This window comes from Mus pahari, chromosome 6, assembly GCF_900095145.1.
Source record: "Mus pahari chromosome 6, PAHARI_EIJ_v1.1, whole genome shotgun sequence".
Lineage (NCBI taxonomy): Eukaryota > Metazoa > Chordata > Mammalia > Rodentia > Muridae > Mus > Mus pahari.
Genome location: NC_034595.1, coordinates 106,084,869 through 106,108,548, shown reverse-complemented (window position 1 = coordinate 106,108,548; position 23,680 = coordinate 106,084,869). Strand labels below are relative to the sequence as shown.

Genomic DNA, 23,680 nt, shown 5'->3' with positions numbered 1-23,680 from the left:
GAGGCGCCTCCGCCGTCCCGGGAGCCGCGCGCGCGGGCCAGCGGGCGGCCCGGAGCCGGCAGGCGGCCGCGCGGGCGGGCAGGCCGCCAGGGGCCGGCGGCGGGCGCGACGCGGCCGGTCAGCACCGCCGGGACGAGCCGAGCGGGCGCCGCGCGGTGGGAGGAGCGGGGCAGCGGCGGCGCGCCGCGCGAGGACGGCCCGGCGGGCCCCGCGCCCGCGCCCCCGCTCCTCCCGGGCCCCTCGGCCTCGGCCGCCGCGGCGATTCGCGCCTCGCGGCGCCGGCACCTGCCCGCGCGCCCCCCGCGAGCCCCGGGCCCGCGAGCGTTGGCGTTGGCGTTGGCGGCGCGCGCCGGGGCATGCCCGGCGCCTAGAGCCCGGGGGGCGCGCGGGGGGCGCGCGGGGGGCCCGGGCGGCGGCGGGCGCGGCGCGGGGCGCGTGGATGTGGCGCCGGGCCCGGGCGGCGGCGGGCTCCAGCGGCGGGACCCCTTCGCCCCGCCCGCCTTCGCCTTCGCGCCCCCGGGCGAGGCCGAGGCGGGGGCCGTGATCGGCCGTGAACCGGCGACGGTGGGCGGTCGTGGCCGCGGTCGCGGGCGGCGGCGGGGTGCGCGGGGCGGCGGCGGAGGCCGTGGGGGCCCGGGCGCACGGGAGCGGGAGCGGCCGGGGGAGCCCGATCGCACCATGGAAGCTGCAGCGGCCGGCCGGGGCGGCTTCCAGCCGCACCCGGGGCTGCAGAAGACGTTGGAGCAGTTCCACCTGAGCTCCATGAGCTCGCTGGGCGGCCCGGCCGCTTTCTCGGCGCGCTGGGCGCAGGAGGCCTACAAGAAGGAGAGCGCCAAGGAGGCGGGTGCGGCCACAGTGCCGGCGCCGGTGCCCACTGCCGCGGAGCCGCCGCCCGTGCTGCACCTGCCTGCCATCCAGCCGCCGCCGCCCGTGCTTCCCGGGCCCTTCTTCATGCCGTCGGACCGCTCCACCGAGCGCTGTGAGACCGTGCTGGAAGGGGAGACCATCTCTTGTTTCGTCGTGGGAGGTGAGAAGCGTCTGTGCCTGCCGCAGATCCTCAACTCGGTGCTGCGCGACTTCTCACTGCAGCAGATCAACTCGGTGTGCGATGAGCTGCACATCTACTGCTCGCGCTGCACCGCCGACCAGCTGGAGATCCTCAAAGTCATGGGCATCCTGCCCTTCTCCGCGCCCTCCTGCGGGCTCATCACCAAGACGGACGCCGAGCGCCTGTGCAACGCGCTGCTCTACGGCGGCGCCTACCCGCCGCCTTGCAAGAAGGAGTTGGCGGCCAGCCTGGCGCTGGGCCTGGAGCTCAGCGAACGCAGCGTCCGCGTGTACCACGAGTGCTTCGGCAAGTGCAAAGGGCTGCTGGTGCCCGAGCTGTACAGCAGTCCCAGCGCTGCCTGCATCCAGTGCCTCGACTGCCGCCTCATGTATCCGCCGCACAAGTTCGTTGTACACTCGCACAAGGCCCTGGAGAACCGGACCTGCCACTGGGGCTTCGACTCAGCCAACTGGCGGGCCTACATCCTGCTGAGCCAGGACTACACGGGCAAGGAGGAGCAGGCCCGCCTTGGCCGCTGCCTGGACGACGTGAAGGAGAAGTTCGACTATGCCAACAAGTACAAGCGGAGGGTGCCCCGGGTAAGTGTCCCCGGGTCTTGAGGTTGGCAAACTACGCTCAAGGAGAGTGGGTGGGGTCCTGCTCTGGGGCCTCTGGGTTCAAAAGGTTGGGGCTCGTGGTTCGACCTTATCTGGCCTTGAGTTGATTTGATTTTAGGAAAGTAGGGGGCTTGTCGGTCTCTTGTGGGTAAGGCCATAAGGCCATCTTCATGTTGTCTGAGCGCTGCACTTACGGAGTAGAGTGAATGGGAGAGCCTCTCGGGGCTCATAGTCTTTGACCATTCAGGCTAGGCTCTGAAAGTCTGAGAAAGTGGCTGCCTCAAGCCCTGGGAGGTGAGAGTGCCTGGACCTCGGCTGTGACTTTCTGGCCCATATCGCCGTGGGACCTTGACAGAGTTGTCCATATGAGAATGAAGTTTGCCCCCTTTCTCTCTTATGGCTGGGATGCTTTCTTGCCTGTGGTCCTCAGCTGAGTATCCATGCATGTTTACTGCTTCTCCTGTTTTTTTTTTTTTTTTTTNTTTAAACCCTGGGGCACAGACAGCTAAAGTGAAGCTAGCTAGCTGTCTTGGCAGAGACTTGGCACTTGCCGCCCCTGAAGTCCCCTGTTTGTGCACGTCGAAGGCCACTTTGGTGTGGTCAGCGGCCTGGGAGTTGCTGATGGTCTGCAGTTTATTCGGACTCACCCATTTCCTTATGTTGCCTCGTGCTTGGTGTGGAGGTGCGGCAGCCCAGGCTGTGTTGTATGTGAGTCAAAGAAAGCTTTGTGAGATCTGCTTGGGCATTTCCTGGGCCACTTGGTACCAAAATCATTCACTGGAGTCCACAGGAAGTTTCTTTGAATATGCATCCTAAGTATCTTTAACTTTTAAATATCCAGGCTTATTAAATCGCACACACAGAATGCTGCATTGGCTCAGCTATTCTTGGGAGACCTAATTAATTCAGCTATTGCATCAAACTTTTTTTTTTTTTTTTTTTTTCTAAATCTGTGAATAGATGCTGCAGCCCGGTTTTCTCTGGGCGCCCCTCCAGCAGCGTGTCAGAGTTGTAGGGGGAGGGGCTCTGAAGAAGGATGGTCGCCTCATTCTCTGGGGGCTGCAGAGGATGCATATGCTATGTGTTCTTTGGCACTTTTGCCTCAGCCAGGGCCATGCACCGGGTGGGAGATGAGGCAGGCAGGTCTTTTCAAATGGACCTGGCTGTAAGGTCCCGCCAGTGGAGAGTGGAGACCTGTCTGTCTGGGGTGGTTGCACCCCTGTGTGGCTACTGTAGAGATGTGGTACTAGAGAGGCTGTGCCTCTGGGACGCCTTCATGCCCTCCTCTTGGGAGCAGGCAGAGAGTCTTGTCTGAGTTGGGTGTGTCTGTGTGTGTGTTTGTCTGGTCCTGTATTTGTGGTCTTTCTGTCTAGGCTTAGAGGACCAGCATGGTCCCTTTGTCCCAGCCGCTGCTGAGAAGACTCGTCCTGTGGTGCTGGGTCTGAGATTGTTGGGGCTCAGAGGCTATAGTTCAGATGCCCATGCACTGCGGGGTTAGAGGGCAGGACCGTGCGCTGAGCCATGGTCATGTGCTTGGGCCACCATGGTTTGTATCTAGCTACCCTTCCCTGTTGGCCACCCTGGGAGTGCTCTGACACCTCCTTTATTGAGGGAAGAGAAGTTTCTCAGGCGCTCTGTATCTCCAGCCCCTCTCAGGCAAGTGGTGGCTTCTTGGGTTCTAGAGTTTGACCAGCATCTGATTGCTTACTGACAAGGGACTGGTAGACTCCACTTTCCTTCCTCTCTGTGAGGTGCTCCCAGCTCTGCCATCCGTGTTGCTGATCCCTTGTCTCTGTGGGTCTGTAGTTGGGGGTTCAGGCTGGACTGTCCTCTTTTCAGTCTCTACAGGACAGCCATGTGTTTATCTCTGTGAACCGTAGGTAACACCCAGGAAGGGGAGGTCAGTCTGGGTGCAGACCCATGGCTGCCCAGACTTCTCTTGTCCTAAGGAGTGGTCTGAGTGCCCGCCCTTGTTCACGGAATGTCAGGGTCCGCTTACTTCCTTCATAGTCTGTGTTAACATTTTTGATCTACTGAGGAGAGCACAGGGACAGAGTAGGCTGAAACTGCAGGCCATGCGGCTCTTGACGGACCTGCAGGCTGTCTTGAACTAGGGGTGAGCTAAGTGCTTCGTGGAGAGGGGTGGGTTCTTGAACCCCTGGTAGGAAGGTGCAGAGGTCAGTGGGTTTCCTGAGTCCTTGATGCTCTCCTGACACTTGGCCGCTCTGCTCTGTGGCAGCCTGCCTGAGGCGGCTTCTCTCTGGCTGAGGTAGGGTCTGTTTGGATCGGGTGGGATTGGCCTGGTGGAGGTGGAATTGTGGCTCCTGTGGTCAGTTGAGTGTGTACAGGAGTGTGGGCTGCTGTACCCCAGGCTTTGGCATGGGCTATGCCAGGTGGTCTTCTGCAATACCCTCCTGATGTCACAGGGGAAACAGGAAATGTCCACTTGTGCTGGCAAAGCTTTGAAGAAAATGCCGGCTGCTTGGGTGCTCAGTGAGCTGGTCCTTCTGAGGGACCCCTTGACTACTTCCCTGGCAGATTTATAGAGCCAGTTCGGAGGTGGGATCGCATTCCCACTGTCTTCCTCACTTACTGGCTATGTGAGCTTGAGCAAGTTGCTTAACCCCTGTGTGCCTCAATTTTCTGAAGTAGGTTAGGACTAATGCTTTGTTGAACCTGTCTTACTATCGTTTTTTAGTGGGTGGTGGGGCAGGGCACAGATGGACGGGGCCTCAGAACCTTCCTTTCCACCCAGCAGCTTCCTGGATGGTTCTCTCTTCCTCTTGGGTTGTCTGATAGCTGTTTGATTTCCCACAGAGTTCAGGGTATCTGCAAAAAAAGGAAAATGGGCAATGACCCTTTGAGCTGCCACTTTGTGTACCTCGTGGGACATGGCTGATGTCCCACAGGAAGATTTGTAGTTACTGGCAGCTGCCTTTTCAGGCTAGCCACTGGCGCTGCAGTGTCTCCTTCCGGTCTCCTCCTGGCTAGAGCAGGATCCTACCTGTGGGTCTGAGAAGTGGGCTTTGGTATGGAGTAACTTGGGTTATTGTAGGTTACGGCATCTCTGTTCTGAAGCCTGGGTTCTCAGGACTTTGTTCCGGCAGCTGATACCACTTAATGTAGACTGTGGGGATCCCTCAGAGTGGGACAGCAGGACTGTTGACACGTTTCTTAACTCGACACCTACTCAGATGGTCAGCCTTTAGGGAGTACTGAGTCCTGGGTATGTTTGGGAAATGGCTATGGCTTTAGGTTGCAGAGCTGAGTGAGGTGTGCTAGGTTCAGGAGTCTTCTGAGTGGGTTGTGATTCGCTCTTTTGGTTTTCTTGGGATAGGGCCTTGTCTCCTGAGAGAGGGGATCACATTAGCGTATCGCTGCCCAGTTGAGGTTTTTCCTTCCGAGAGGACAGTGCCAGTATGCTGGGACCCTGTCTCCTGGACACCTGTAGGTCTTGGTGTTCTTCAAAAGGTCAACTGCACTTTGTTCACTGACTCTTTTTGAAGAGTGTTCGGCTTTCTTAGAGTTGGTATTGATTTTTCGCCTTCAGATGCTTGGACCAAGAATATGGCCCTGAAGTCAGGCCCTGGTCCAGGAAAGAAGGGTGCTCTTTGGGTCTAGGATGGCTGCCAGGTGGTGGTTCCAGTCCAAGGCCAGTAGGTCTTCAGAGAGTGGGACAGCAGTTTTGAGAGTGGTCTCTAGGACACCATAGACAGCTGAGGGTGGAGGGGTTAATGAGTATTGGTGCAGACCCACCTCTGAGAGGGCCACGTTCTTACAGCATAGCCTGTCGGCCTGTTTGTCCATCAATCTTGATACCTTCTGGGGCTCCTCTGGGAGCCATTTGGGTCCCTCACCATCTGGAGGAAGCAGGGTCATTGAGTAGCCCTCACCTTTGTCCCCGGATGCCCACTGAAGGCCCGTCATCAAGAAGCTTCCAAGAGTAAGGTCATTGACTCTCAGCCGTTTCTCAACCTCCCCTGCAGCTGGTTTGTGTAATGTCTGTCTGAAGTGTTTAAGGGCAGACAGGATGTAGAGGGTGAGGAAGTCTGGGCCAAGTGTGAACCCAGCCCTGCCCTAGAGCAGAGCCTCCCCGAACCCCCACCCCCACCCCCACCCCCAGGTCGGAGCTTCTGTCTTTGCAGCCCCAGAAGGGAGGCTGCGGTTGAGGGGTTTGCCTGCCCTGCTGTCTGGCAGGAGGCGAGGTGGCCACGGCTGGGGCTGGATTCTGCAACAGTGTCTCTTTCTAAGGATTGCGACAGTTGAGGGAAGGTTTCTCCTTTAGAAGAATTATGCAAGTTTCAACTGAAATGTTTTTTAAAAGTTTCTTTGCTTTGAATCAAAGCACAGTCTAAGTTACTTCTGTGAGATCTAGAAGGAGCCTCTCTTGCCTTTTCCCTGGCTGCCAGGGAAGAGAACAGAATTGTGGAGCTGAATGTTATGTAGGTGGGGGCTGAGCGGTGGTTGGCCCGGTGCCCTGTGTGGTCAGTAGCCACTGTAGCCACTGATGGATCCTGTCATGCTGACTTGCCTACACTACTCCATCAAGGGTGTCTCCCACCTTCTCTGGTGGAGTCTGGTCCCTTTTCTAGATCAAGGATTATGTACCAATGATCTTGCTGCCTTTTGAGGTACTTTGAGAGGTTATCCTGGATCACCCTCTAGAAGTACCCATGTCACCAGGGCCACCACGTAGTAAGCTTACAGATTGCTTTCTACATGTACAGGTTGCTCACAGAGCTGCTTTCTCTCCACATAAGGCCCTGTCCCCAAGCTTCTGTGCTGCTGCACAGAGATCCCCGGGTTCTAGACTCGCAGCCGCCAGTATCCTCTTATTTCTGAAAAAGGACCAAGATTTGGAAGTGGAAATGATAGCAAAGTCAGGGCAGGAGTCTGGCCCTCAAGGGACATGCGCACCTGGTTACATTGACAGTACCAAGTGTCCTGTGAGTAGATTTGGCTATGCTTGTCTGCATTCTTTTGAGTCACTGACCTGTTTGTGTGGAAACAGATAAAGCGGTCTTGGCAAGAGCCCAGAGTCACCCAAGATCTTTCGTGCTGTTTGGCATCTCTGATTTTACTTTTTTGGCTTCTAATGACTGAAAGAATGCCAGGACTTCAGTAACAGGGGATGAGGTGCCACACCATAGCCACCCAGGCTCTTGTGTGCACTGTGGGAGCCGTCTGCTGTCTGCGGCGGTATGGTGTGTTTTGTTTCTGGCTTCTGGGAATGAGTGGAAGCTGATCACAGCTGGGTCTCTGGGTAGTGGGGGTGGAAGGATGATTCAGTGGAAGTGAGCAGTCACTGTGGGCAGGCCTTAGCGCCCAGATCTCCATGGCTGCAGAAGGGAAGGTTAGAACTATCCATCTCGTGGAGTGCTCTGAAGAAGGCTGCTCTTGCACATATGTCATGGGGGATACCTGGACCCCACTTGCAGCTGGATTGCTTGGAAAGCCCTAGAATGTTTCCCTTGGCTGGAGCTGTAAGCATTGATGTTCTTCCCAGCCTTCTCCACGCCGGCTGTGGCTTCCTCTGGAACGTCCGCTGGTTGCTGTGAAAGAGGCGGGTCTTGTTGGAAACAGCTTCCTGTAGCTCCCACTGTGCTAGCATTTCAGGGAAATGGCAGTGGCCTGGCATGGGTGTTGGGACCTGGTGCAGGTGATGGTGTGCAGTGAAGACTTCTGGGCTGGCAAGTGGAGCTGACCCGACGGCCAGGGTGATAATTGGGCTTTGATGTGACCCTTCCCCTTCCTGACGTTCCATGAGATTGGGTGTGAGGAAGACCCATCCGCCATGTGACAGGTGGTAGTATTGGGTGGGGGGTGGGGGGACTGAAGTTTCCAAGAATGGGTTTACCAGTTTAGTGAGGAGTTCAGGCTATACCTCAAGTATAACTGGTGTCATATGGTGCTGCCCTGATGCTGTTACATGTGATTTTTGTGGTACCTGTACACTGCCTGCTGATGGTCCCTGTCCATTGTCAGTGGACACATTGTTTTTAAGTGTAGTGTTGTCTGTCCACAAGTAACACTTGTAAGTCTATAAGTAACCAGAGTGAGAAGTGGCTGTTGCCCTTGCAGACCCCTCAGCCTATAGTAGGCGTTGCTGGCCTTGCTGCTGGGAAGGCGGGTCAGAGTGGGCGGCTGCCAGCAGAGTCCCTTGGCTCTACACTGAAAGTAGCATGGGAATGTTTTTTTTTGTTGTTTTGTTTTGACTATGGAATGTGGCCCTTTGTTTGTAGACAGAGATTCTTAGTGCCTGCTCATTTTATTTTTACTTTTGTGTGTGCATGGTGTGTGTGTGTGTGTGCGCGCGCATGCATGAGTCCACATACCCTGTGTGTGAAACCAGAAGTTGATGTTGGTGTCCTCTGTCTTTCCCCACCTCATTTTGAGATTGAGTATCTCTGGATCTGCTGTTTTGGCTAGACGAGCTGGCTGGTGATCACGGGGATCTGCTTATCTCTTCCATCTGGTGCTGGGGTTGCCAGTGCTGCGAGCACGGGTCCTGGGGATCTGCGCTCACAGCTCATGTTTGTGCAGCAGGCACTTAGCCTGCCTAGCCAGGTCCCTGGACCTTGATGTCTGTTTTTAGAGATGGGGCTGAGGGAGTCTCTTTTGCCTTGCTGGGGTGCCCTTCCTTGAGGTACAGGTAAGGTTAGCCAGGTCTCCGGGAAGTGCGAGGCCCTAATTCATGAGTGTCTTCAGCCCTAGAAGGGGTGTTACCTGCAGGAGTTGGGGCACTTAGGGAAACTGATTTGCTTGCATGACAATACCACTGTCCCCATTTGTGCTGGAACAAGGAACTTCTCTGTGCCAGTTGCTGTGCAAGGGCCAGTTTGATGGTCCCCTTCTGGTGTAGCTTGAGGGTATCTTATCTGGGTCCCCTCTGTGAGAAGTTGTGGGTAGACAACTCCACTTTCAGTTTATTTAGTAGCCCAAAGTAATGTACATTCCAGAGAAACACTGGAGTAGGTAGACCTGAAAGGGGAGAACAGGACAATTAGTTTGTGCTTTCTTCTGTGTCTCCTGCACCCTCAGCACCACGGAGGAGAAGTCCTTGCCACTGGACTTCTGCAGTCCCTCTGGCACCTTGTGGGTCTGTAGATGACCAGGTGCATTGGGCCTGTGTCTGGGATGTGCTGTTATGCTCTGCCACCTTGAAGGATTGGCAACTCTGGACCTCTCCTCTCATGCAACACAAGCCAGTCAAGGTTTTGGCATCCTGTGTTGCAGTTGTGTTTGGGCTGTCGGGGTAGGGCACTCTTCTTTCTCCATCTTGTCCGTCCCTGGCACCTGAAGATAATAGTCTTGAGGGGCAAATATCAGGGCACCTTTCTCTGGAAGAGAAGGAGAACTTGCTTCTTTGGGAGGAGGGCCAGGGTCTTGCTGTGTAGTCTAGGCTATTGTTGACTTGTGATCCTCCACTTCAGTCCTTTGAGTTGAGGTTACAGGTATTTACCACCATACTGGCTGATGGGTTTGTTTGCTGAAGGTGAACGCAGGGCCTGGACTTTGACCTCTCATTCTAGCAGGAGGTGGACCAGGCTGGCAGGTAGGGGACAGCTGGGCCACACCATAAGAACCTGTGCATAGGCCCTTGTTCCACGTGTGATGTTAAGGGTTTAAAGAGAGGTGCATGTAGGGATTTGTGCATCCCTGGGCAGGGCAGGGCAGGGCTGCAGTGCAGCCTCAGGATGTCTGCTATTCCCTCCTCCCGCTGGACATCCCTGTGGGGGTTCTGTGTTCTGGGGTGTGTTGCTTAGGAACCTGTCTTGGCGCTCTTTTGGGGTGAGGCCCTGATCCTACCATAGTGCTCTGAGATGGAGTCGACCTTCCCTGTCGTACTGCTGGGGCCGCCACCTGGTGTTTGATGGTGTTGGCTGCCTTTTTCTGCTTCACCTGCTGCCTCCCCCTTCCTGGTGTTACAACGGTGTTGCCCAAACCATTAAAAGAATTATACTCCCAAGTTGAATGATATGCAAATGTAGTCAATTAAGCGAGGGGATTTTAATTAGCAGTTTAAGTTCATGTGTGAAGTGCCTTGCTTTAATTACTTGACAGTTTTGTTGTAAATTTGCTAAGTTTTTTTTTGCAGAACTATCAAAACTGTGATTTTTTTTTTTTTTTTTAACATCCTTCTATGCAATAAGTGTCGCCCAGCTTGCCTGACCCTAGTGGGTTTGTCTCAATTTATGAAGCTCTTTAAACTGTGAAAACAAGGTGGGCCTTGTAGGTTGCCTCTGCATAGCTCAGTCAGTTAGGTCATACTCCTTGTTTTCCTGGCACAGGCTGGCAGGGTGACTCCCTGGGCTTCCCTGGAGGATGATGGGGAGAAGCCTCCTTCCATCTTGGTCTGGTGCTGATGGAGCACATGTCTCCTACCCAGGAACAGCTGGGCGCCTGGAATGGGAGTCAGGAGCTATGTGGGTGGTTATATGTCCTCTTAAATGAGGTATCTGAGGGACATCAGTTGGACATCCCTAAGACACTGTTCTCAGAGCTACGCCGTTTACTCTTCCATTTAAGAGAGGTAAAGAGACCTGATTTTTGAAGTTCTTTGCCTTGGCTACCTGAGAGGTCAGGCGGGAACGTTTGCTCTGATTCTCCTGAGCTGGGTCCAGATACAGCCTGGTCATGTCTAGGTTTCCTTTGCCACTACTGGTTCTGAATCCCTCCTACCTACCCTACCAGGACATTCTAGTGCGTAATGGGTAGTTGTTATAAATGGTTCTTTTGGTTGGAATTAGGATTTACTCTAATTTGCCTGTTGTTGCTGTTAAATTCATCTCTGTTACAGGGAAAAGAGGGTTTCCTCTCTGGTTTATACATCTTTCAGATTAATCCTCAGATTTCCTATGTTGCCTGATGATGCAGATGTATTCTAAGGATCACAGTGTTATGTGAGAAGTGTGCTTACATAGATTCAAGTGGTATGGCTGACCATGTACTTGGACTTGGTCATAGCCCAGCGTGCCTGCTCCAGGACTGTGCAAGGTTTACTTGGAATGGATAGTGCATGCGGGCCGAGAGTGGTGGGTAAGTTCCCATGCATCTCAGAGTATCTGCACATGTATCTAAGGGAGGCAGGGAGAAATACTAGGCAGTAGAAGTCTGAGCTCCAAGATTACCTTGTGGGACTGCTTTTGTGCATGTGACCTGTTACTACAGCATTGGCTTGAAGACTAGGACTGTACCTGCCCGGGCTTGAGGTCTGTTTTCTCTTTTAAATACTTAATTTGGATTGGGTTTGGGGGATAGGGTAATTTAACTGACTGTAAGTGGAGACAGTGATCTTCTCTGTAGAGAGTATCTGTGGGCTGAGGATGGTGAGCCAGGATTCATCAGGGTGGCCCCACAACACAAAGCACCGCTGTTGTCCGTCCTCAGGTTCTTTTCTATCCTGGTTATGCCAGCCTTCTGGCTATGGTGTCTCTGCAATAGTTTCTAAAAGCCAATGTCAGTGAGTGAGGAGGAGCTGGAGAATCTGAGAAGATGCTGCTGCACAAGGGAGAAAGAAGTCCCGCAGAGCTGGGCCCACCATGGGCAGGCCTTCCAGCTCCATCAAGATCCATGGTGCACAGTTGGTGGATTTTAAGATGGGAGTGTGTTTAGCTCAAAGAGACTGCCTGGTGCAGAAAGAAAAGTAGGTGTTGTGTAGAAGTGAAGTTTTTTTTCTTTGTTAGCAAGATGATAGACCACCGTAGTAACAAAGCAAGGACATATCGAGGGTACGTTATCTTGTTGGGGCCTGGCTGGCCACTCATGTTCCTGCTGCAGACCATATTAGAGGTATGTCAGGAAGAAATGCAGGATCCTGTCCTTCATACTTAAAGGTTGAGGACATCGGGTAAGGGTGGAAGGTTCTTCAGCATGCCCTGAGTCCTGTCTTCTCCACCAGGAGAGATGGTCTTTGGCCTCTCCAGAGCTTCAGCCTCTGCTGGAAACAAAGCCCTGTACAAGTCTGCGGAGAGCAGGAGTTCTGTAGCTGCGAGCGTTCTTGCCTATACCTAGACCCTGCAGTACGTTGTTTGCCCCGATGGCCAACAGCATGGGTCCTCCTTCAGGTAGTGGTCAAGTCTCCCAAGGTTACCCCTCTTCTCCACCTCCGGTGCTGTCAGCTTCAGCTTACAAAGATTTGGAGATTCCAAAGGGCTTCTTGCTGGGTTCCCCCCCTCCCACCACAGTGTGAGGAACTCAGAGCCCCTGTGTATTCCATGGGACAGGGTACTCATCTTTCACTGACTTCGAGCCTCTCATCAAGCCTGGGCCTTCACTTCTGGGCCTGCCCCAGATTTACTTGCAGCTCATGCCCAACGTACATCAAGACACATCCAACTAAATTCTGTACTCTTGTGTCAAGACCCCAAACATACATCAACACAAGGACATGGACACAACAAAACCACACAGCAGTGACATTGAGCGTACCAGTGATATAGGAGAACCTTGAGAACAGTATTGCTGGCACTATAGTGACCAACCACCCTCTACTCTTGGGAACTTGAGGTGGGAACAAAATGGTACACCAGTGGGAAGTACCAGCATATAATACTGCATCCCTTCCTTGTTCTGGAGACTGAACACTGGCTCATTCTACCACAGAGCTATGACACAGGATCACACACTGAACTTCTTGACAGTGCCCAGGCATTGGTGATATTCCATGTTGCCACGATGAATCTTCTGCCGTACATGTAAGACAAGACCTAAAGTATCATGTGCAACTAAAAAAAAAAAAAAAGTGAGACCATGAGATGGCCCATTGGGAAAAGTTTCTCAATGCCAAACCTGATGGCCTGATTCTGGCCTTGAAACTTGTTCTGTGGCTGCGGCCATTTTATTCCTGATCCTCCTGTTCTTGCATCTCGGTGCTGTAGTTCTAGGTGTGTGCTGCCACGCCTGGCACATCTGTTTTGTTTTGTTTTGTTTTGTTTTGTTTTGTAGTTGGTTTGTTGGTTTGTTTGTTTGTTTTAAGACAGGGTTTCTCTATATAGCCCTGGCTGTCCTGGAACTCATTCTGTAGCCCAGGCTGGCCTCAGATTTAGAGATCTGCCTGCCTTTGCCTCCCACAGTGCTGGGATCTTACCTGTGTGCCAGGCATCTTACCTTAGTGGATGTTCGGTTCCAAGCTGGGTGTCAAGCACGTTGGTGTCCCTGTTAAATACTTCCTTTAGCCCTAACCTACTTGTTACTCAAAGTCTGCTCTGTCAGCCCAGTGACTCTAGGAACTTAAGTACAGCAAGTTAAGATGTGCCCTCTGGTTTGTTCACTAAGTCCAGGGTCTCAGGGTTTATTCATATGTATCAACCAATCTTCCTACCTACCTATTTTTCTTTCCTTTCTCTGAGTGTGTTTGAGTGTGTAAGGTGGTTTGATCTGCACCTCTATGGTAGCTGGTGATGTTCAGCACCCTGTCATGTGTCCATTCAGTCCCTTTGCCCATGAGACCGAGGTAACTTCTTGTTGTTTTTATGATAATTACTTTGTGTGCGTGTGTGTGTGTGTGTGTGTCTGGGTGTGTTTGTGTGCGCGCGTGTGAATGCCACATGTGTGGGTGCCCATGGAGACCAGAGGAGGGTCTTGTCTTGGATCCCCTGCAGTTAGAGTTTCAGACAGTTGGTTGTGGGGCCTGATGTGGGCCCTGGGAAGCGAGCTCTTTCCTCTACAAGAGCAGTGGGTGCTCTTCATCACTAGGCAACCCCCACTTGTCTGCTTTGTTCACTTTTAGTTTTCACCTATTTTGTATTACTGCTATTGTTTTGCTTACTGGCATGGACCCTGGTTTGTCTAGTGGCCAGCAGGGTGCCCCCAGTTGTCCTTTGTGTACCAGCAGACAGGACCACCTCTGAATTGTATTCTTCTGTGTCAAGGAGATCCCCAGTGCCTGTGAGGGTGTGTGAGTATAGGGCTGTGCCTGGAGTTGGCAGGGATGACGGAAAGGATTCCTGTTTTATGAGGAGCTGGTAGCAGCCTATTGTGTGACAGGTTGGGAGCATGGCCTTGAATAATAGGTAGTAGGATGTGGGCCTCAAAGTAGGTATTGCTTCCTGTGTACTTGTTTTATAGTTGTAGAAGGGAATGGGCCCTAGGCTGCTTTTATCTTTTGGGGGGGCCTGTGTGTGTGTGTGTGTGTGTGTGTNTGTGTGTGTGTGTGTGTGTATGTGTGTGTGTATTACTGGCATGTGCCTGAAGGGGGCAGGGCCTGTATGATGGCTACTTTAGCTTGGGAGAAGAGGACAGTGGGGATGGGGTGGGGTGGTGGTGGCTTCAAGCTGTAAGGGCCTGTCTTGCTGCATTCTGGAGAACGAAGAGAAAGACTTTCTGAAGCACGCTTATCACCACACACAGTTCATTCCTTCTTGGTAGGGACCACCCTGGCTCAACCTCTGTTTTCTAGGAAATGCAAGAGAAGTTCAGGGCCTCCACTCTGGATTGGGATGTGTTCTCTCATCTTCCCATCCATCTGTCCAGTTTGGCTTTAGGAAAGACCTGGCCTGAGCTTGCCCCTCCCTGCTGAGTCTCCTGTCTCCAGGCACCATTTCCTGCGCCTCTGTATACTTCTCCTTTCATCAAGGTTGTTGCATTATAGCTTCTTCTTGAGCCATGCTAGACTGGTTTAATGTTATTAGGGAGTCTGTGGATGACCAGTGATGGGTGGCCCTGCTGGGTGGTGTCTACTGTTGGGCTTCAGTACCTCACAGTGCGTCTTGTCTGTGTGTGCTGTGAGCCATAGTAGCTCATGTACACCTCCCATCAGAGCCCCTTTGTTTCTTTCCTGGAGCCTGGACAGCACGTCCAGAACCTGGGAGTATCCTCTAGGGCCCTCAGTGTCCTGATTCTGGTTCCTCAGCCAGGCTAGATGCCCTTCTCAGCGTTGGTTTGTAAGCATCTCTCTTGGCCTGGTAGCCTGGCAGCATGACCGAGATGACCTGGCCGGTTTTGTCAGGCTTGGTCATAATTGTTGAATGTTAATGGAGGCTAGGTCAGGGTGGCTCTTGAAAACTGGGCCCTTGCCTTTTGTTTTGCCCCTGCTAGTGGGGGTTGGTGGTGGTGCTTGTGGAATTCCAAAGGCAACCCTGGTGCCTAGAGCTGGGGCTAGTAAGTGGCCTTTGACCTGTAGCTGCAGGGAAGGTGATTCTTTGTGTTTGGCTTGAAGAAAAGGGAGAGTGGTAGGTAGACTATCATCAAGCCAGCACTTTTTTTTTTTTTTTGGCCCTGCTGCTGATTGGCCCATGGTGAAGTGAAAGTCATTTCTTGCTGTTGTGGGCCGAGGTTCTCACCTTCTCCTTTCCTGTGAGTAGTAGCTCAGCCGAGTTTTGTGCTTTTGGCTTAAGTGTCACTTTCTTGGAGTTTAGAGAGAGGCAGATCTGTGTAGTGGTTAGAGGTGTGAGATCCAAAGGCATGACTGGGCTTGGGCCACTCTGTGATCTTGGGTCATGAATTTCTGAATGGAGGCACTAGAGAATAGCCTGTGATCAGGCAGCATTCATTGTTTCATGCAGCACCTTGAAGACTTGGAGTGCTTTTGGCCCTTTTTTTGGGAGAGCCAGCTGTATTCTGTGAGCAGTCTCAGAAGCCACAGTGGCCTGAGCCCAAGTGTTACAGCCTGAGTGAGGGTAAGTGATGTGAGCCATCGTCAGCGGGCACTTAGTCAGTGACGATTCTGAGGCACTAGACCTCCCTGAAAGCTACCAGGCCACAATCCCTGCCGTCTGTCCCTTTGTGCCTGCTCCGACCACGTTTGGTATTGCCAGGGCCCTCCAAAGTGTTTGCCTTTTGTTAGGCTCATCTGATGGGGAGCTTGGTGTGATACTTGGCTGCTTTGCGAGACACAGATTGAAGATACTGTGACCTCTGAGGCCTAGGTGACCATGTGGGTATAGTTGGAGCTGCCTGCTAGGTCTAGTTAAGGAAGTCACTTGTCTGGTGAGTTCACATGGTACCTATCAGATTTAGAACATAGCCTGTCTAGGCATTTCCAGACCGAGGTTGAGGCAGTAGGATGGAGGTGACCTCACAAAGAATGATACTTGCTTGATCTTGGAGAATTTTCTGGAAAAGCTTTTTCCCAAAAAGCAAGCAAGGCAGTGTGGACAGCACTTTAGAGATGTCTGTTTCTGCCCTGCTGCACTGGGCTGAGAGCTGAAGAGAAAGGATCCAGCAGGAAGAGCCCATGTCAAGTTCTCAAGTGGACTCTAGAGTCCCAACCTCCTGCCCCGGCTGTGCAGGTTACAGTACAGTGTGTATTCATCTGTTGCTGAGCAGGAATTTAGTTTGTTATAGTTGAGAAGTTTGGGATTTTTGCAGTTGGATTTTATTTCGTTTTGGATCTGATGCTTCTGCCTGATTCAGAGAAGCCACTGAATATGGCATGTAAGTGTGGCTCATGTATGAAGGGTCATGTGAGGGTTCCTCTCAGTCCTGATGTTCCTGCATCCTGCTGTTCTGTGTGCTGCCTCTGAGGCTGAAGGGGGAGGGGATGGGACTGACTTCTCAGTAAGCTTGCCTGTCGCCTGTCTTTGGTCTAAGACTTTGTTTTGAAGAATCCTCAAATTGTTAGGCGAGCCGGGTGGTGGACCTCTGTGCCCCCGTCAGCGTCTACCTGTGCTTTGCCTCACTTTGTTCCCTAATGCAGAGGTTCTCAACCTTCCTAACTCTGTGACCCTTTAATACAGTTCCTCATGTTGTGGTGACCCCCAACCATAACATTATTTTTGTTTCTACTTCATAACTGTAATTTTGCTACTGTTATTAATCGTAATGTAAGTACTTTTGGAAATAGAGGTTTGTCAAAGGGTCACAACTCACAGGTTGAGAACTACTGTCCTAACAGGATCATTTTCTAGTTGCTTTGAAAGACAGAGCTTCACTGTGTAGGCCAGGCTGGCCTTGAACTCATAGAAATCTACCTGTCTTTGCCTCTTGAGGAGTGAGATCAAAGGGGTGCGCTACCAGTCTTTGCTTTTATTTATTTATTTTAGTTTTTGAGTCATTGTGGTGAGGAGCAGCGATGTCCTCCCTCCAAGGCAAGGACACATGGCTGAGTGTCCTTACTGTGGCAACCACTTTTCTCTTGAGCCTTGCTAAGCCAGGTATTTAGGGACTTGATAGCACTTGAGGTGTTATGGGTATTTGTACTGACTTTGGGAGCCTTTCCCATCTGTGGTTACTAAGTAACCAAGGAGAAGACTTTCAGCCCTTGGTCTCCTGTCCTCGTGAACTTTGCTCCAGTGGGTGCAGGGGGGGTGGGGGCTGTAATCTTGCCTGGCCTGGTTACGCTGCAGCCTTTGAGGCATGGCTCTGCTGCGTTGGTCACCCCGTTATATTGTGGCCGTCTTGCTGTCTGTGTCGTCTGTCTCTGATCCCCGTTGTTTTGTTGATGATTTCAAGAGAACCAACCAGCACACACAGCTCCCATGCCCCCTTCCCTGTGCTGACCCATGCTGTGTTGTTCGCTTTCTTCTAACTGGGTGACTGCCTGGTTCCACTATTTGAGACTCAAGCCCACTGATTTCCCAGTGGAGCCCATGCTGTTGCTGCTGGCTGGCGCTGCCATCCATGGTGACTGATGCTTTATTGGTGAAGCCCAGTTACCGGCCAGATTCCCAAGTCTTTGTCACCAAATTTGGGTTGTACCAAATGGCTACCTCCTTGCAAAATCTTCTGCCAAGTATCTTGTCTGCATGAGTTGGTTGTCTTCCTAGTCTTGTTGTTGGTAAGAATCATGGGCTTCCTCTCCCTCCTGTACTTGCTCCTGTCCTGACTCTGTTGGTATGGCCAAGCTACGACTTACGTTCCTGATACTATCTCTGAAGCTGTCCATCCCACTAGACTGCACCACGCTCGCTGTACCCAGACATGTAAACAGGACTCCTCCTCTTCTCTAGTATGCTTTTTGCACATCACACAGGGTGCCCTGGGGTCTTCAGGAAGGTGTGTGTGGATGGCTGGTGAGCAGATGTGAGAAGGGTGTGTAGGTGCTGGGAATTTCAAAACTCTCCTCCTTTTCTCAGATTATATTTTTTTAATTTATGTGTGATTTTGATTGTGTCTCTCTGTGTGTATGTGTGTGTGTGTGTGTATATATATATATATATATATGCATTAGTGCTGTGTAACCAAGGAGATCAGAGGAGGTGTCAGGTCCCCTAGAGCTGGAGTTACAGGTGTTTGTAAGCCGTCTGATGTGGGTGTTGAGAGTTGAAATCTGGTCCTGTGCCAGAGCAGCAAACACTCTAACTACTGAGCCATCTCTCCAGCCCAGGATGACCATAGACAACCACCCACAGTTCTATCAGCTTTACTATCCAAGACGATTCTATCTAGTTTTTAAAATAAAATTTATCTTACTTGGAGCTATGGTGATGGTTTGTCAAGTAGCGAATGGTAAAGGTGCTTGCTACCAAGCTGACAACCTGAGTTCAATTCCTGGACCCCACACGGAGCAGAGAGCGCTGATTCCTGCACCACCGGTGTTGCCTGACTGCCACAGTGTGTGTGCTCTGCTTCTCAACAGTGTCACAGTAGCAACAAAATTAAATTTCTTTATCTTGCCTTAAAAGTTTGAAAGTGTTCTAAGATTTGGTTCATTCTTGGTTCCTTCAGGAAAGCTAAGAAAGTTTTGAGTGGTTTTCTGCTTCCTAAGTCAGTAGAATGACTGAGGGTCCACTGGTCTCTGTAGGACTTGAGCAGAAAACTTGTGGGCCCTGAGTCCCACAAGTTGGCCACCACTTGCAGAGGTCCTGACCAGTCTTTTTTTTTTTTTTTTTTTTTTGCCTGTTGAGGGTGTTCATCATTTTGAGCTGCTGTCCTCTGTACAATACAACACAAGACAAAATGAGACAACCCAGTGATAAGTGCGCTCTATTAAGAGGAGAGAGTACGGTCTGGGGCCCCTACTGGTGCTCAGACCCTCTGTCTTAGAGCATTTGGTGACTTTAGCTCTCTGAAGAGATGAGAATTAGGAGAAGGGAGAAGAAAGGCTGAAGTTGTTATTTATGATGTGATTTGCTTAAATTTGCTTTAGTTGCTGTTGAGTACCACATTGACCATAGTGTCCCAGACCTCAGTCCACAATGCCCAGATGCAGGCTGCCACTGCTGGCTCCAGCACCGACTGTCACACTGAAGAAAGTGGGCATTACTGGAGTCTTGAGCCTCTATCTATCTATCTATCTATCTATCTATCTATCTATCTTCTATCTATCTATCTATCTATCTATCTATCTATCTATCTATCTATCTATCTATCTATAGACATGGTATCACCATCTAACTCAGTTCTGAGACCAGGCTGGCCTGGAACTCCTAGACACCTGCCTGCTTCTGCCTCTGAGCAACAGAATTAAAGGCATATACCATTGTGCAAGATCTGAGACCTCTTTTAAAAGGGAGTTTGTTAAAGTAATTCTGCATTTTATTACTTTTTTTTAAAAAAGACTTATGTATATGAGTACACTGTCGATGTCTTCAGACACACCAGAAGACTGCCATCAGATTCCATTACAGATTGTTGTGAGCCACCATGTGGTTGCTGGGAATTGAACTCAGCAGTCAGTGAAAGAGCAGTCAGTGCTCTAAATAGCTGAGCCATCTCTCCAGTCATATTTAAAAAGGAAAAAAAAAATCATAGTTTTCTGGGGGGGGGTGTAGAGGGAGGGAGAGGGAGACATGAAAGAAAATTACCAGATGGGGCGTGATAGCACACACCTGCAGTCCCTGCACTTGGGAAGGAGTTGGAGGTTAGCATGTCCTGCATGGTAAGCTACAGGCCAGCCAGGTACACAATGAGAGTCTGTCTCAGAGAAATTGTTATTGTGTGTCTGTGCATGTGTAGGCTGTTTATGTCTAAGTGATAGCTTGTGTGTATTACAGTATGTGTGTAGGTCAGTACAGTTTTAGAGAATTGATTCTCTTCTTCCACCATGTGGATCCCAGGGATCAAACTCAATTTGCTGGGGTAGCACAAATGCCTTTACCTGCTGAGCCATCTTTCCAACTCCCTGTGGTTCTTGTGGTTTTTGTTTAGTCTTAATTCTTTTTAGTAGTTTGTGACAGGGTCTCTCTCTGTAGCTCAGGCTGACCTTGGACTCACAGTGGTCTTCCCACTTCAGCCTTTGGAGTGCTGGAATTACAGGCCTGAACTATCATGCTTGGCTCAATTTTAAGTTTTGTTTCCAAAAATTTATTGAGGCCAGGCAGGTATGGCGAGTGGCACATGCCTTTGATCCCAGCACTTGGGAGTCAGAGGCAGGTGGATCTGTATAAATTCAAGGCCAGCCTGATCCACAGAGTGAGTTCCAGGACAGCTAGGGGGCTGGCTACACAGAGAAACCTATGTCTAAGAAAAACTGAATAAACTGAGTTTATCATGGGGGTAGTGGGCAGAGCAGTAGCTGGAGTACTGCTGCACAGCCTCAATTTAGCTTTTGATGTTTCTTGTTATTCCTCAGACAGAAGCCTAGAGGGGTCTTCTGTGGGGGAAGCCCTCTCTGAGTTTCTGGACTCTTCCCAAACTTTCCCTGCACAAGCAGCCATAACTCTCTCAGAGGCTGCCGGCCTATCAGGGTGTTTGCTGTCACTCCCAGGGATCCGGTTCCAACATGTATGTGCTCAATCATTAGCCACAAGCTCTGTAGTTTTGATGGTTAGAAATGCTATGAAGCGGAGGAAGAGTTAGACCTTGGGGAGAAATGGGCCGGTGAGAACTGCAGTTGTGGTCCAACTCTGTGTCCTTGTCTGGCAGGGTTACCGTCCCTAGAGCCCAGTGAGGATGAGGTACCCTACAGCTGTGTTGACCCATCCCCGATGAGACCTTTGTTTATGCTTCCTTGTGCACCACACAAAAGAGGGCATGAGATTTCTTTGTTGATGGATGGCAGTAGAGAGGCCTTACTGGTGATTGTGTAAGCCCTGTACCAGAGCACCACCACAAAGCAGAGACAGCTCATAGAGGAAAAGTCTCAGCTGTTAACTTCTTGGACCTATACCTCTCTCAGCTTTGGTCTGCTTTGGTAGAACTGTCCAGGTATGGGTAGCCATCTTACTATGACTGTGGTCTTGCCCTAATAGGAGGTGACTACACTGGCCCAGGCGGTAGGGATGGGAGTGGATTTGGGTGTGTGAACATGTGTTGTGGCAGGCACTCAGGTAGCCCTAGCTGTAGTTTCTAGTGCTTAGTTAGCTGTGGTTATTACCATGTGTGTACCATGTGGGCTCTTGGTGTTAAGGGAATCGGCATGGCGCTGACCCTTGCAGGCTTTGACACTTATCTTCAGACATTGCTGCTGAAGAGGGTTGAAGGCCGCTGTGCAGAGGGGCTGCGGCCTGGCTGCATGGGATGAGGTCCTAGCCCGAGATCCTCCTGTTGGTGGTAGTAGATAGGCAGGAGTTTGGAGACCTTAGCCCAGCTGTGGCCTCCAGTTTGTTACTGGAGCAAGCAACCCTGCAGTGAAGCCACCTCATTCCAGGGATCATCAAACTCTTAAGGCTCAAGATCTTATCTGGGCGTCTACTAGGCTGCTTTTCCTTTCAGTTGAGTCTGTTCAGAATGAGCACAGCTCATGACCACCACTAGTCCCAGGCTCCATGTGTACTCAGTGCTGCTCTGCGTCTGCGTCTGGGTCTGAGTGAAATGGATTGCAGGGTGGTGGTGGTAGCCGAGTTAAGTGTTTCCTCTTCCATCTCTGCAGTGATCAGTCTTTCCTGGGTCACTTGGGATTTGCTGGCAGAACAGCAAAGCCCTTAGAACCCCTTGTTGTTATCTTACTGTGGCTCCTTTGCTGTGTGCCCGTGGGCTCTGGAGCCAGGTTTCAAAGTGCTGTGTGTAGGACTCAGAGAGTCCTAGACAGGAAGTGAAGTCAGGACAGAATGACATCAAAACTAAATGACGGACCTTGATAGGAAAGGCCTAGGAAACATGTAGATAGGACAGAAGAGGGAAGGGTAGATCAACCTGCCTGTGGCTAAGTAGAGTTAAACAAAAAAATGGGGTCATGAATGTCAAAACCTGACCATCGACACTCAGGAATTAGGGCATATAAGATTCCGTGGCCAATGGTAAAATAAAATAGAAGACCTGTACTCAGCACAGCAAACTCAAAAGCAGGAAGTGACCTAAGAGGCATGTAGTGTGTAGGGGCTAGTTCATTACTAGCATAGTTACTGGGCAGTCCCAGGCAATCACCATAAAGCCACAGCTTTCCAGCGAGATGACAAAAACAGTTTACAGGCTTATTTCTGCTCGTGGTTTCAGCGTTTTTAATAAGCCTGAAACAAAGCAGAAAATGCGTGACAGAGGAATGCTGCTGACCATGTGGCAGACAGAAGGAAGGACCAGAGACGAGTAATCCTTCCAGAGCCCATCTCCAGTGACCCACTTCCTCCAACTAAATTTCTCCTCCTAGTCCGTTTTTACCACCTGAATAAGATAAACCACTGGTGGCTCAGAGGAGCACTTCCCCAAAACCTTGGTTTCAGGGTAGCACTCTTGTCCTTACCTCACTTCCTGTCTGGGCCATTCTTCTATCTGACCTCACTTCCTGTCTGGACAGATTTCTGCCCTGAAGTTGCATGTCTGACCTCATTTCCTTTCTTCTTTGTATGGTGTGTTCCTGAAGTCAGCTGTCTCTACTTTTTTGCATAAACTAGGTTTTCTCAGAAGTCACACTGTTCTCTGCCTTTGAGCACAGTTCTCTGTGGTATTGTAACTGTTGGATGGCCCTCATCCTCCTGTCTGCTGCTAGTTGCTGTTCTCTTGTCTTTTCCGAGTGTACATGTGTCTTCTGATGTGGAGCTCCTGGCGTCCGAGTGACCATAGCATGTTGTGTGAGTGAGAGCCTGGGAGGCCAGGCTTTTGATATTGTGTGGCTGGGTTTTTTTTTCTCCCTGGCTGGCCTTGAATTCACAGAAATCCACCTCACGAATACTGATGATACCATGCCTGGTGCATAGCTGCATATTGAATTTTGCATCCAGGGTTGGTTGGACTGGGAGTTGTTTGCTCATCTGACAACACGTAGCCTCCAGTGTCTGTGTGAAGACCAGTGCCATCTGACGCAGGCTGTGACCTGCCTCTTTTCTTTGGGAAGCTTTCAAGACTCCTTAACCTGGGCTCTGAAGACTGTGTCATGAGCCCAGGACTGGGAGCTTTGTCTCTATGTACAGTTTATCATTTCCTGGCTAGTGGCCTTTTCTTGCTTCTTGAGCTACTTTTTGTTTCTGTTTTTATTTTTTGGAACACCTTCTGATTGGATAAAGGCCATTCCATGTGACTGCTCTTTTTTTTCTTCACCTCTCTCTTGGTATTGCTTTCTGGAGATTTCCTCTGCCTTATATCTAATATTTTGTTTTCAGCTTTGGAATTATGTTTCAATTTCTAAAGGGAGGAGTATCATTTTCTCTCTCTAAAAGCTTCTACCTGTTTTGTGTTGTGAATGCCATATTGTTTTCTGTTGTCAAAATTTTTAAAGAAGTTTCTTTTCCTGGCTTCCTGTATTGGATCTCCTTTGAGTGCATCTCTCTTGTGTTGACAATTCTTGACCTGCAGGTCTTGTCAGGGCTGAGGTAGCCAGGGCCTGCAGGGTACAGGGCCTTTGGCAGGCAGCATGTCTGCTGCTTTCACTATAGACTTCCCACTTCCTGTGTTTCTGAGAGTCCTACTGGGATTCTTGGCACTTTCCTCTGCTGCTCTACCCTGGCCTGGGTCTCGAGAACAGGGGTTGTAGTGATTGATTTTCTTACTTGTTCTTGGTTTTGTGTTCCAGAGTGGTTTTAAACTCTGCTCTCCTACCTTGGTCTTCTCAGTTGTAGCTTTATAGTGGTGCACCACCAACCCGGTTACTTGTGATGACTGCAGGGACAGTAGAGTTGGAACATACTTCTCCTGTTTGAAGCTATTTTTCTTTCTTTTTAAAATTATATATGTGAACCACTGGTGGTAGCACATACTTTTTTTTTTTTAAAAAGCTTTATTTATTTATTATATGTAATTACTCTGTAGCTGTCTTCAGACA

The 23,680-nt window shown here is 50.9% G+C and overlaps 1 protein-coding gene across 2 annotated transcripts in view; it reads left to right on the top strand.

Annotated features, from left to right (window-relative positions):
- The first annotated feature begins 491 nt into the window (after positions 1-491).
- Ski (SKI proto-oncogene) overlaps positions 492-23,680 on the top strand; it is a 66,869-nt gene continuing 43,680 nt past the window's right edge. For both annotated transcript variants that reach the window (XM_029540360.1, XM_021200206.2), the window contains exon 1: positions 492-1,647. In XM_029540360.1, the coding sequence (XP_029396220.1) occupies positions 679-1,647 (969 nt within the window). In that variant the 5' untranslated portion in view covers positions 492-678. The remainder of the gene's footprint in view (positions 1,648-23,680) is intronic.